The sequence below is a fragment of the Heteronotia binoei genome, chromosome 12 (assembly GCF_032191835.1).
Source record: "Heteronotia binoei isolate CCM8104 ecotype False Entrance Well chromosome 12, APGP_CSIRO_Hbin_v1, whole genome shotgun sequence".
Lineage (NCBI taxonomy): Eukaryota > Metazoa > Chordata > Lepidosauria > Squamata > Gekkonidae > Heteronotia > Heteronotia binoei.
The window spans coordinates 29,885,748-29,899,597 of record NC_083234.1 but is presented as its reverse complement, the minus strand read 5'-3'; the positions used below and the strand labels follow the sequence as shown (position 1 = coordinate 29,899,597).

General features: G+C 45.2%; 1 protein-coding gene across 1 annotated transcript in view; it reads left to right on the top strand.

The window, feature by feature from the left end:
* TCF7L1 (transcription factor 7 like 1) overlaps window positions 1-13,850 on the top strand; it is a 127,453-nt gene that overhangs the window by 107,891 nt on the left and 5,712 nt on the right. Inside the window, exons 7-10 of the mRNA XM_060250466.1 lie at window positions 1,353-1,436; window positions 9,594-9,737; window positions 11,257-11,416; window positions 12,251-12,358. Of these exons, the coding sequence (XP_060106449.1) occupies window positions 1,353-1,436; window positions 9,594-9,737; window positions 11,257-11,416; window positions 12,251-12,358 (496 nt within the window). The remainder of the gene's footprint in view (window positions 1-1,352; window positions 1,437-9,593; window positions 9,738-11,256; window positions 11,417-12,250; window positions 12,359-13,850) is intronic.

Genomic DNA, 13,850 nt, shown 5'->3' with positions numbered 1-13,850 from the left:
GGAATAAAACAAATCAGTAGCAATTAAGTTACAGGGCTGTATTAAAAATGCTTTCTCTCAAAAGCCGCTTGAAACAAAATGTTTTAAGATGGAGCATAAAAACACAGGCATCTCTTTCAGCAGGGAATTCTACTTAAGTGCCAGCTAAGGATGCCAACCTGTCGTGCAGCATCCCCAGAAACTTGGGGGGGGGTATGTAAATAATGCAAAAACACCCATGTCAGGGACTGTCCACTAAAGACTGTAGACTCCTTTGCATATTAGGCCACACACCCCTGATGTAGCCAATTCTCCTGGAGCTTACAGTAGGCCCTGTACTTAAGAGCCCTGTAAACTCTTGGAGGATTGGCTACATCAGGGGTATGTGGCCTAATATGCAAAGGAGCTCCTGCTACAAAATAAACCCTGGAATTACTGTATTTTCCTGAGAGTCAGCTGATATGCTGACATCATGTTGGGTTTTCCCTGGATATGATGTTGATACATTGCACAGCTCACATACACGAGGAACTCCTGGAAGGGTGGATAATAAGTTTTTAATTGTTCCATTCTAATTAAACAGGGATATGCAATTCCTTCATCCAGATAAATGCAGTTTTTACTAGAAAGAATCAATATACATGTTTGTATTTTGTAGAATTTGTGTATCTTCAAGATACAGGAATTCAGTTAATTTGGAATTTAGGGCACAGAATATACCATTGTTGAGGGAAATGAAGCAACATCAAGTTACAGGCAATGTTCCCTCTAAGCTGCAGAGACTTGTGAGCAAAATTCTGCTTTCTGAGCTATTGGTATTAAAGTTGTGAGCTTCTGGCATTAAAGTTGTGAGCTACTGCATAAATTATTGTGCTCTGGGGCCACTTTTCCTGAGCTAAGACAAAAATGTGTGAGCCAGAGGCTAAAAAACTGTGAGCTAGCTCACGCTAACTCAGCTTAAAGGGAACACTGGTTACAGGTTCTAGTATAAAAAGGTATGGTGGCAAAGAATGCTAATGACAGAGTATAGTGAACTGCATTTTCTAGCTGCTGAAAGGTGTTCTCTGCTTCTTGGGTCAGCTTTGTTTCTGAGCCAAAAGGCAACATATGGTATTTGAAACTTCTTATCTCTGCATTTTTAAACATTCTCAGGAAGGCATACTTTGGCTGGCAGTAGATTCCTGTGTATAGTGGACTACTTAATAAAAGATTGGTAGCCCTGATTTTAAATTTTTAACTCAAGTATATATTTTTTCTGGATTGATATTTTGATTCATAGCCAGTCAGATTGAAAGTGTTATTCTGAATAAGAACTCTTGTATATGTAGCCCTGTAGTCAAAGTGCTCTGTGTTTTTTTTTCTTTCAATTTTAGGCAAGGACAGCCAGTGTATTCCATTCCTCCTGGTGGGTTCAGACACTCATACCCTGCCTTGGCTATGAATGCCTCAATGTCCAGGTGGGTTCAAGCAGAATGGTAAGGTGTAACTCCTGAGGTGGTAAACCTCAGTCTTGGCTGTACCATTTTAAGCTGCAAGGGCATGGAACTTACATGATGGAATGCTTCATCATGAAAAAATATTCTTTCATATAGAAAACTGACATTATAGGGAGAGGGCTAAACTATTTATTTATTTACCTTACATTTGTATGCTTCCCACTCCACACACAGACTCTGAGTGGCTCACAATCATAACACAATAATAACAATACCTTGTGGTTTTAAAAGCAGAAACACATATAAACAATTAATAAATTTAAAACTTAAAAATGGTCCTTAAAATTTCTTACAAAGGCGGTCTAGCTTCGTTACAGTTCTTAATTCTCTGCATTGCTCTATTAGGTGTCTGATCGATGGATGGTAATATTCAGCAACATACTAGTGGCAGCTCCTCACGCATTAGTTACTGTAGGCCTGCTGGAAAAGATCAGTTTTACAGGCCCTGTAGAATTGGGAGAGATCCCGCAGGGCTCTCATGGCCTCTGGAACCTAGAACCTTCTTTGAGATTATTTTCTGTGTGCAGGAAATGTTTTAGAATGAAGGAGTATTCTATCATGTAAGCAGCTATTCATAATCCGAAGTGTATACAACCTCACTAAGAAATACACACACAGGTAATCCAGCCCCATGTTTAAAAGTGGTGTAAGAACTGCTTTTTATACAGTGGAAGAGGTTTTTCTTTGATTTTCTAATTAAAATAAAATATAGCATTGCTGACTATATGTTTACCTGTGAGCAACAGGGGGGAAAATTAATGGCATATATTATCTGCAACTGTTAGTTGGTCTGCCATGATCAGTTGCAACTTTGCAAGTGATCCTTTGTGTTTTGCTCAGCTAAATTATTATGAGCTGGAGAAAGCAATCTGCTGTAAGTTTTTCATCTAGCAATTAATTATCTTGTGTTTGAACAGTATTGGTCAGCTGCAAATATATTTAATGGCAGTGCTACTTAGAAAATAAACTATTTAAAATATAGATAACATGTGCACACAACTGGTTTTAAACACTTCTACAGTATGATTGTTCAGAATTTTCTAATTGAAAAAAAAATGCAAAATGTACAGGGTTCAAGAAGTTGGAGGGGAGGGCTTGCTCCAGCTGTCTATGAAAATGGACATCTTGTAGTCCTTTATAAAAGAACCTTGAAGTTGTGTCCTATATCTGATGTTTGTAATCATTTTTAAAAATATGTAGCAGCTCTTAGACTGATGCCACTTTCAGTTAAACTTCATATTGTTAAGAAAATGATAGCATACTGAAAGGAAAATGAAATACAGGAAAGAATGAGACATTTCCCCCATCCTGTGTTAGGGTTGCCAAGTCTGTGTTGGAAAATACCTGGAGACTTTGGAGGTGAATCCAGGAGAGGATGGGGTTTAGGAAGGGCAGGGGCCTCAGCATGGTACAGTGTCATAGAGTCCATCCTTTAAAGCTGCTATTTTCTCCAGGGAAGCTGATCTCTGCCAGCTGAAGATGTTATAAAAGTGGGAAGTCTCTAGGCCTCACCTGGAGGCTGGCAACCGTGTTCTGTGTTCAAGATACATTAGCACATTTTGTACCTTGGCATTCTGAAAACAATATGGATCTGTAGAGGTACAGTTTAATCTTCTTCATGGTCTCTGTGCAGTCCCACATATGGAGTAATCCGCAAGGATCGGCACCAACCTCGGAGAATTCAAAGCAATCTTGAGCGTTAATTTTGGCGCGTCTTCCTCTCGTCCTGGGGAGGAGGCATCGTCTGCGCATGCCTGGACGAGGGGGAGGCGCTTAGCCCACTCAGTTTTCTTCTTTACCACTGACCAGATCACACCTACCTCGTTGAGTCTCCTGCTTTCTTCATTGCAATCTACCTCCAACGTCCTTCTCAGCCTCTTCATCCTTCTCCGTCTTCTGGTATCGTATATAAAAAAAAGGCTTTTCTTACTATCTTTCGGACTGTTTTCCCTCCCGTCCCCCCCCCCCCGAGCGGATGGAAGGAAGAGACAAAATAACTTTTAAACGCTGCATTCGTTGCTCTTTGAAAATCCCTTCATCAGACGGCCATTCCCTGTGCCTATTCTGCCTTGGCGAGGCACATCGCACGGATACCTGTGTGCACTGTAGTCAATTCGGCAAGCAGGCCCGTAAAAACCGCGCCGCGAGGCTCAAGAGCCATCTTATGGAGTCTTCCCTTCGACCAACCATGCCCCACGTGGTGCAACAACCCTCGCCATCTTCCCTACCTCTCTTGGGAGTGGCGCAGCCGGCAGCTTCTGTGGCTCAGGTTCCCTGCAAGCTTAAGTCCGGGAAGCACACCAAAAAATCTGATGACGCCAAAAAGCGCCACCGATCGGACTCGACTCATACAGAATCGACCAGCATCAAGGCCCCAAAGAAGCCTAAAACTGGACATAAGTCGTCCGACCCATCCGCGAAACCTACGGCTTCGAACCCGACCACGAGTTCCAGCACCTCGATCCCGAGGACACCAGCCTCGAAGTCGACTTCGACGCCAGCCATTACACCGTTAGAGATCGTTCGTATCTCATCCAAGTCACCTTCGATACGCAACTCTCCACCCGAGCAGATACTGGATGTCGATTCCCCCAACTCGACTAGAAGCCAACGCCTCAATACGCTCGATGTTCATTCCTTTCGGGAAGTTCCCCTTCAACCATTGGCAGCTCACTCTCTGGTCAGGGAACCTTCGACTCCGAAGGAGCTACCACCCCGCCTCCGAAGGCCACGATCACGCAGTCGCCAACGATCTGCAGCCGCCGTAGGGAACGGTACTACTACTACTCCCCTTCAAGGTCCAGATCACCATCCCCCCGGGATCGACGGAGACATCGAAGATCCCCTTCCTTCGATACCTACCAGCAATCGGACCCTAGGTACCGTGCCTACCGCAGTCACCAGGATTCCCCTCACTACCGGAACCGTGGCTACAAAACTGATCGGGCTCAATATCGTGAATCGTCCCCACGCAGACATCACTCCTACTATGAGGATTACCCTCGGTACCGGGAAGAGCCTACTCAACACAACTTGGAGCCGAAACCGATCTCCCCGGCTAGGTCTACGTCTGTTGCCTCCACCAAACAACCTCCACTCCTAGAGCCTCTGGCCGAACCTCTACACCACGAACCCGATGACGACTCTGAAGCGGAGCAACTCCGACTCCGCTCATTCTTCTACCTCAGACCTACACTCCCCGGCCTCCGATATAGCCAAACCGGCTGAGCTGTCACCATCAGAAGGCCCCAAATCCTACCTGGACCTTCTATCCCATATGGCAAACTCGCTGAATATCAAACTCAACACCGACGCTCCCAGGGTCTCAGACGTCGTGTATGACCTAGTGCATGCGGATCTCCCTTCAAGCTCCTCCTTCCCTATGCTCCCCGTCCATCTTGAAACTCTCAAGGAGGCGTGGGATAAGCCGGCGTCTGTGCCTCCAACCTCCAAAAGGGTGGAAGCCCTCTACAAGGTCCATGCACCCGAATCGAAGTTCTTATTTCATCACCCCGCACCGAACTCAATGATTGTGCATTCCTCCTCGAAGTCGAAGTAAACCAGACACCCAGTGCCTCCGGAGAGGGAAGGCAAGAAGCTCGATACCATTGGCAGGAAAATATACTCCCTCACTACGGCCACAACCAAGATCCACAATTACATGGCATACTTCTCTGCCTATGCATTTAATCTAACGAACTACCTAAATACCTTGCTCCCTTCCCTACCTGAGGCAACACAGAAACCAGCTGCCAACGCCTTGCAAGAACTGGCCAGAGTAAGCAAGCAGCAAATCAATACAGCGCGCCACGCTGCCCAGTGCTCTTCCAGGACTCTCGCCTCGGCTATAGCCCTGCGTAGACATGCTTGGCTTAGATCCTCATCCCTTCAACCGGATATTAAATATAAAATCGAGGACTTACCCTTCGACGGCCTCGGCCTGTTTAACGCCACCACAGATGATATTCTCACATCTGCAGATGATAGCAGGAAGAGAGCAAAGAGATTAGGGGTCACCCAACATCAACCCCAACTCAGCAAACAAAGGAACTGGAGACCAAGCTATTATAAGAACTCTAGGTCTCCAAGACAACCGGAGGGATGGAGACGCAAGCCTCCTCAGTCCAAACAGCCCTTTCAGCAGAGGGCACGCCCTCAAACATCAAAAAAGACCACTACTACCACCAAACAGTCTCTTTGACTCTCCTGCCCCCAGACGTCCAGACATCTGCCTTCAGCCGAACCACCATTCAGACACCCGACTTCAGCCCTTTTACCCCATGTGGGAGTCCATAACATCGGACTCATGGGTCCTGGCGATCATCCAAAGGGGTTACACAATAGAATTCACGTCCACCCCGAAACATCACAGGTTTCTTACCACACCACCATCCATACCTCTTCATACAGAAATCGCAACCTTGCTGGACAAGGGTGCGATAGAACCGGTCCCACCACAGTATCGTCGTACCGGGTTCTACTCCCGCTACTTCCTGGTGCCAAAAAGAGACGGAGGACTACGCCCCAACCTCGATCTCTGAAAGCTCAACCTCCATATTTCCCACAAAAAATTCCGCATGATCACCCTTCAATCAATCCTGCCTCTCATTCCGGAACAAGCCTGGATGGCTTCCATAGATCTGCAGGATGCCTATTTCCACATCACTATCAACCACCATCACAGAAGATTCCTCAGGTTCGCCATCGGGGATCAACACTTCCAATTCCGCTCCCTCCCATTCGGTCTCTCTACGGCACCAAGGGTATTCACCAAATGCATGGCGGTTGTCACCGCAGCATTACGCCAACAAAAAATATCAATCTATCCGTACATAGACGATTGGCTGATCGTCGCCCGGACAAGAGAACAACTTCAACTGGACGTCTCCATGACTCTCTCCCTTCTGGCCACCCTTGGCCTCCAAGTCAATCCATCAAAATCCAAACTGACTCCAACTCAAATGATACAGTTTATAGGAGCACACCTCTCCACAGTTTCCCAAACAGCTTCCCTGCCACACGACAGAGTACACAGTATCCAGTCCCTAGCCAACGGGATCATTGCGCAACGTTCCCAAACAGCACTAGTCTACCAGAGAATGCTGGGTCTAATGGCAGCTACCACCGCAGTCCTCTGCTTTGCCAAGCTCCATATGCGCACTCTTCAACTTTGGTTCGTCAGATCCTTTCACCCTCAGAGACAGCATCAGACCACCGTGCTGACCCTTCCGCCTCACATCATCCCATCCTTAAGATGGTGGACGATAGAGCGTCACCTCTCGGTGGGAATGCCATTCAGACAGACACCTCCCTCAGTAATCGTTACCACCGATGCCTCCAAGTGGGGATGGGGAGCCCACTTGGGAGCCCTCACGGTTCAAGGCCAATGGACGGACTATGAAAGCTCCCTCCATATCAACTGCCTAGAACTCCTCGCAGTCCACAGAGCTCTGAGGTCCTTCCTTCCATCTCTGCAAAACCGTCATGTCCAGGTCACCTCCGACAACATAGCCACTGTCTTCTACATCAACAGGCAGGGAGGCACTGCGTCTACCAGACTATGCAAAAGAGCCCTGGCGCTATGTCACTGGAGCATCAGCCAAGGCATCTTCCTCACGGCAGTTCATCTACCTGGCGTCCAGAATGTACAGGCGGATGCCTTAAGCCGCCACCTAATCAACGACCACGAATGGTCCATCAACAGACGCTACATACTACCTGTTTTCAGAATCTTCGGTACCCCGAAGATAGATGCGTTTGCGTCCCCGTCCAATGCACAGTGTGCCCGCTTTTACATGCGAGGACCTCCCTCTTGTGTCTCCCTAGGGGATGCCTTTCTCCAACCCTGGAAAGGAATGCTCCACTATCTCTTCCCTCCAATTCCACTCATCACCAGAGTACTACAGAAGATACAAGTAGACCGCACCAATTGTATCCTGATAACCCCCTGGTGGCCACGTCAACCCTGGTTCACCACCCTCCTGCTCCTGTCCAACAACACATTCCTTCAGTTTCCACAAGCGCAGGACCTGCTATCTCAACAGCACGGCAAAGTCCTGCATCACAACCCGGCAATGCTGAAACTGATGGCCTGGAAAATCAGTTTTTAAACTTTCCCCCTGAGGTCCGTCACGTCCTAGTGAACTCTAGGAAACCTTCCACCAGAAAATCCTACTCAGTTAAATGGAAACGCTTCTCCAACTATGCCTTACAGCATAACTTTGACCCTAGCCTGGCTAGCATCTCGCAGATTTTGTCCTATACTCTAGCGCTTTCTAAGACGGGACTTTCTTACTCTTCCCTGAAGGTTCACCTTGCAGCTATCTCTGCCTTTCATCCTCATATCGAAGGTGGGACAGTCTTCTCCCACCATGCTACCAAAGCCTTCCTAAAGGGCATTATCCGTCTGCACCCCCCAACCCAACAAATTCTACCGACTTGGAGCCTTTCCCTCATCTTAAGCCAGTTTATGAAGCCACCCTTCGAACCCATGGCATCCATTCCGCTTCATCTGCTGTCTTGGAAAACCGCATTACTAACAGCGCTTACTACAGGCAAGAGAGCGAGTGATATCTGCGCCCTGAGGGCAGACCAACCCTACACAACCTTTCACCACGACAGGGTAGTCCTCCGTCCTGACCCTGCCTTCCTACCAAAGGTTGTTTCAACGTTTCACCTAGGCAAGCCTTCCACTCTGCCGGCCTTCTTCCAGCACCCTGTTGATGCAGGCCAGCGGGCTCTACATAACCTGGACGCTCGTAGAGCTCTCGCCTTTTACATTGATAGGACTCGACAATTCCATAAGGACCCGAGCCTCTTTGTCACCTATGCAGCTCATAACAAGGGTAGCAGAATCTCTACCCAAAGACTTTCAAAATGGATTGTCGCTGCCATCGAGTTATGTTACCAATTGGCGAAGCAGCCAATCCCGGAGCACATACGAGCTCACTCTACCAGAGCCGTTGCTACCTCCTCAGCCTTCTTCAAGGGCATCCCAATAGAGGACATCTGTGCCGCTGCAGTTTGGTCCTCCCCGTCTACCTTCGCCTCACATTACGCCCTTGATGTTCGTGCCCGGCGTGACTCATCCTTTGGGCAGGCTGTACTGCATTCCATCTTTGACTGACTGGCTCTTCACACTTTATTGTGAGTACCACACTTCTATTGTTTTTCTCCTGTTTACATAATCATGCTACCTTTTACAGGTTCAGCACCCTCCTCCTGATGGAATAGCTTGCTAATCACCCATATGTGGGACTGCACAGAGACCACGAAGAAGATGGACAGGTTTCTTACCTGTAACTGGTGATCTTCGAGTGGTCATCTGTGCAGTCACACAAACCCACCCAGCCTTCCCCGCTGCTGGATACTCATTTTAATTTTTCCACCTTTTTGGCGGCGGGAAGAAACTGAGTGGGCTAAGCGCCTCCCCCTCGTCCAGGCATGTGCAGACGATGCCTCCTCCCCAGGACGAGAGGAAGACGCGCCAAAATTAACGCTCAAGATTGCTTTGAATTCTCCGAGGTTGGGGCCGATTCTTGCAGATTACCCCATATGTGTGACTGCACAGATGACCACTCGAAGATCACCAGTTACAGGTAAGAAACCTGTCCTTAGTCAACAAGACAAAATTAGTTCACAACTATATTTCTAATAATGAACAAATAGATTTCTCATAATGGTCATCTTTTTAATTAAAAAGTTGTTTCCACAAAAAAGGGAGGAAATGGAGTAGTGAAGAAAGTTCTGTTCTTGTAGTTCAGGTTTTATCCTACATGGAAGTGATCTTTCTGTCAAATATTTAAGAACATAAGAGAAGCCATGTTAGATCAGGCCAATGGCCCATCCAGTCCAACATTCTGTGTCACACAGCAGCCAAAAATATATATATATATATTTACACACACACACACACTGTTTGCTTCAGCCATTGATTTTCTATGTAAACCCTGGGTCATTTGTTTTACTGATCTCTGTAGATGTTCTCAAAACACTATGAAATCAGAGGAAGTGGGAGTAAGTAGGATATTTTGAAAAGGTATGAGGAAATGGGTGCATGATTGCTGAATTGAAGAGTCTGAAAAGAATTTATTTTCAGCATCTAACTTTTGTTACCAGCTTGATGTCCAGCAGGTTTTCTCCACACATGGTTCCTCCTCCTGCTCATGGACTTCATCCCTCAGGAATCCCACATCCCACCATTGTGTCACCCATAGTTAAACAAGAGCCCACACAGCCCAGCTTGAGCCCTGAAGGGAACTCGTAAGTAATATGATAGCTAGGTGTTGCCTGAATGCTTTATTTTGTGATGGGGAAAGAATTGCTATCAGTGTAACATTATTACACTGAATTTATTATTTCAGTTTGTCACCTCCCCCATAAGCTCATTACAACCCAGCCTTCCTGCATTTTATAATACGTGTTGTAAAAGTGGACTAGCTAGTGGAATTGGCCATGGTAGCTCATCTCAGATATCCATCTCCCTCTTTTCCTTCATCTCATGTGAACATGACAAATGATGACATTAAACAGGAGTTTTGCCAGCACATGATAAATGACACAACTATGCTGGATTCCAAAAAGATTACCCCTCACTTTAACTCTGCTCATGCAGTGCCTACTTGTATGCATACTTTTTCAATGCCTGTTTCCTATATTATAGGGATGGCCACTAGCTTTCAGTATTACGAATGTTATTATGCATGGTACCAAAGTGGGACACATGAAATCTTGTCAAAGAAGGGAGATCCCAGCTATCCCTTCTCCTCCCACTTACCAGCACTTGCTTTCTTCTTTATTCCAACTCAATTTTTCTCTCCTCATGGCTTTACCACCCACCACTTACGACGTGTTCATTTCACATCTCTACCTCAACTTCCTTCATGTAACTGTCTGCCCACTTATTCTTCCCTCCCCACCCCTCCAGGTCCAATTCTGCCTGTGTAGCAAAGTGGAAGAGGGGAGGCAAGCCAGAAGTGGTGGTGGCTTCCAAAGTTCCAATCCTTACCTGTCTCAGATGACTAGCGCCAACTGTTTTTGTGCGACATTTTGAGTTGGTACAGCAACTCAAAACATGCTCCAACTCTGTATCTTATTTTTTTGCAATATCTTTGTGTGTTTACTCTTTCAAGAGTTTTAACACACACATGTGCACACAACTGGTTTTAAACAAATCTGATTTTTTTGCAGATTTGGGGTTGTCCTTGGGTTTGCAGAACCATAAATTTTATCAGTGGCTGCTAAAATCATGCACATTTTTTGATCCTCACAGGGGTCTATTCTTGGCTGGTGAGATATAAGGATATATAAAATTGATCAAAAGTTACTCTTGCCATAAGGATGATGTAGAATTCTGCATTCTTCTGTCAAGTTCCCCACCTAGATCCTCCTGATATCACTATGCTGTAACTTGAGTTCTTACATTATGAATAGAGCTGTGACACACTGAGTATCTTTCCCATTATAACCATCAAAAATGAGAAACAGGGATTTTCACTATGTGATAGGTGTACCCTGTGAAGTGAAAAGACTTAATTATGACACCTGCAGAGGGAGAAGCTCACTAACGAGTGTCATAAGATTTACTCTGGGTTACATGCAAAAAATGTCATGACAGTATTTACATGATTTAGCCATCTGACCAGGTTTTAATGCTTGTCAATTAAAATGAAGCAGTCTTCCATTAAGCGTCTTTTTCTCTGTTGCCTGCACAACAGGCAGGAGAGAGCCTGTGGCTATGATCAGGACTATGGGACTGTAATAAAAGATATCACTGTTCCAGAAAAACGCCTGTCATTGTCAAAAAGGAGGAGGAGAAGAAACCCCATATAAAGAAACCTCTGAATGCATTCATGTTGTACATGAAGGAGATGCGAGCCAAGGTGGTGGCAGAGTGTACACTGAAGGAGAGTGCAGCTATCAATCAGATCCTAGGAAGAAGGGTACAAAACAAATAACTAACTGGCTTCTTTACCCTATCCCTTTCCCCATCATTTAGGCTGCTGAATGACATGTTAAGGTAGGCTGTATCTATATTATATTGTCTTGTGGCAAAGAAACTAACACATTAGTTGAGCTGGTATGTAGAACATTTGTAATACAGCATCTTGTGATGAAATCACATGTAAGGGATAAACTTCATGCAGAAGGACAGGAGTAGTTTTATGGATTGGCTGAACACTGGGAAAAGATTCCAGTAAATAGGGAAATTGTGGGACAGAAAGCCCAAAGGAAGATATCAGGACAGATGCTAAGCAGGCAATGGACTGAGAAAGAGGAACCTGGGGAAAAGGTGGCTTGATAAAATTTGGGGATATGATGGAAAAGGGGTCTCTGAAGAAGCCTTGCAGACCCGGCCTATGTATGCTGGGGGCAAGAGTGCTGGGGAAGCTGGTAAGGAGGCTCAAGACCAGGTGTTCAAAGAAAATGGGAGATGAGGAAAGGAGAAGATAAGGATGATATAAAAATTGGCAACTTTTTGTATTGGCCGTTGAAATAGGGGAGGCAATATAATAGTGGCAGGAAAGGAGTGCATCAGAAAAGAAGAGCAGGGGCCTGTGTTCCAAGGAACTGAGGGAGGCATAGTATTTCTCAATCTAGACCTTGGAAGATCTGTATGAAGGAATTTTGCCACTTATGGGTTCTGCTGTAACTCCATTGTTGATCCCTTGTACATAAAGGATAAGCATGATTTTCAGTCCTGTCTTTAAAGGAGGGAGATGGTGTCCAAACTTAATCAGATGCTTCAGTGTTCACTATCTTTTTCCATACCTCAGTGGCATTCATTGTCCCGTGAGGAGCAAGCCAAATACTATGAACTAGCCCGGAAGGAGAGACAGCTTCATTCTCAGCTATATCCTACCTGGTCTGCACGAGATAACTATGTAAGTTCTAATCTAATGCAGAGAGCTTTCATAGAAACAGAGTTGGAAGGGATTCATGAAAGCTTATACCCTGAAAATCTTGTTGATCTTTAAAGTGCTACTGGGTTAGAATCTAGTCTTATTATGTATTTATTTATTTTATTCTATTTCTAACCTGCCTTTCTCCACAAACAAGTTCAGGGTGGCTCAAAACAAGAATTTGTCCTAATTGAGTCTGCATGTGTATGCAGTTCTAAAGAAATCCAGTTTTGGCTTTGAGGGAACCCAGCTCTGTGCCCACACATTAAGTAGTTTTTGTATTTTGTAACTCTACAAAATTGCTTCCAAAAACGAAGTTTTAAAAAAGAGAGTGAGATATTGGGGTGATGCAAGGGGTTGTGTGGCAATTTGTGTGAAGCAAGGGTAATGACAGAAAACAAGAAGAATACAGAGACTGGAATCAAGTGATCAGCTTGGGCAAGGAATGGTAGTGGAGGTAGTTCTGCAATATTGTGGATAACATATGAAAAATCCTGCTTTGCCTCTTGACATCTTGGTGTTCCCTGGACACTGGTGAAATAATTCTTTCTAAGTATAAGGGCTAGATGTGTGTGAGTCAAATGCCATCAAGTGGCTTCTGACCAATGGTGATCCAAAATGTCCTCATTAAAATCCTTGCTCAGGGCTGTGGCTTCCTTTAGATAGTCAATCCATTTCCTCTTTTCCTGCTGTCTTCAACTTCTCCTAGCATTATTGTCTCTTCTAATGACTTATCTTCTTGTAATATGACCAAAATACAATAGCCTCAGTTTAGTCATTTTAGCTTCTAGGGAGAATTCAGGCTGGATTTGATCTAGAACTCACTTATTTTTGCTGTCCACAGTATCTATAAAACTCTCCGCTGCACAAACACAAATGAATCAACTTTCTTCCTGTCAGCTTTCTTCATTGTCCAGCTTTCACACCCATACATAATAATAGGGATACTATAGCTTTTGTTTGTTTTTCTTTTAAAAAAAAACAATTATAAAACAAACACAATACAGTATTGCAGGAGATATATATTTAACAATCATGCAAAAAGAAACCTGTATTTGGAGGGGATCTCTCCATCTTTCTGACATTTCATTCCCTCCAGGTAAGAAATATGAAGCATCCACTTTTTCACAAAGTGAGATAATCTGAATCTGTAGGGTTAACCATTAAAGAGATCTTTTTCATACCCATAAGATCCCAAGTTCTTCCACAGTATTAAAGATGGAGGTTTATCCAGCCCCGTACCCAGGATTTGAAGAATTGGGGGGGGGGGCTGATTTTTTTCAGGGGGCACATAGTGGCCCCAACCTCCATGGCCTTCTCTCCTACAACCGCTGAGGAGGAAAGCTGCCAGCTCGCTGCCATACAGCCTCTCCCCTCCCCACAGTTGCCCCAAGGCGATCCCTTTCCACCCCTCTTCCAGAAGCTCTGATGGGGAGCCACTCAGAGGTTTAGATACGTGCCACACAGTCTCCTG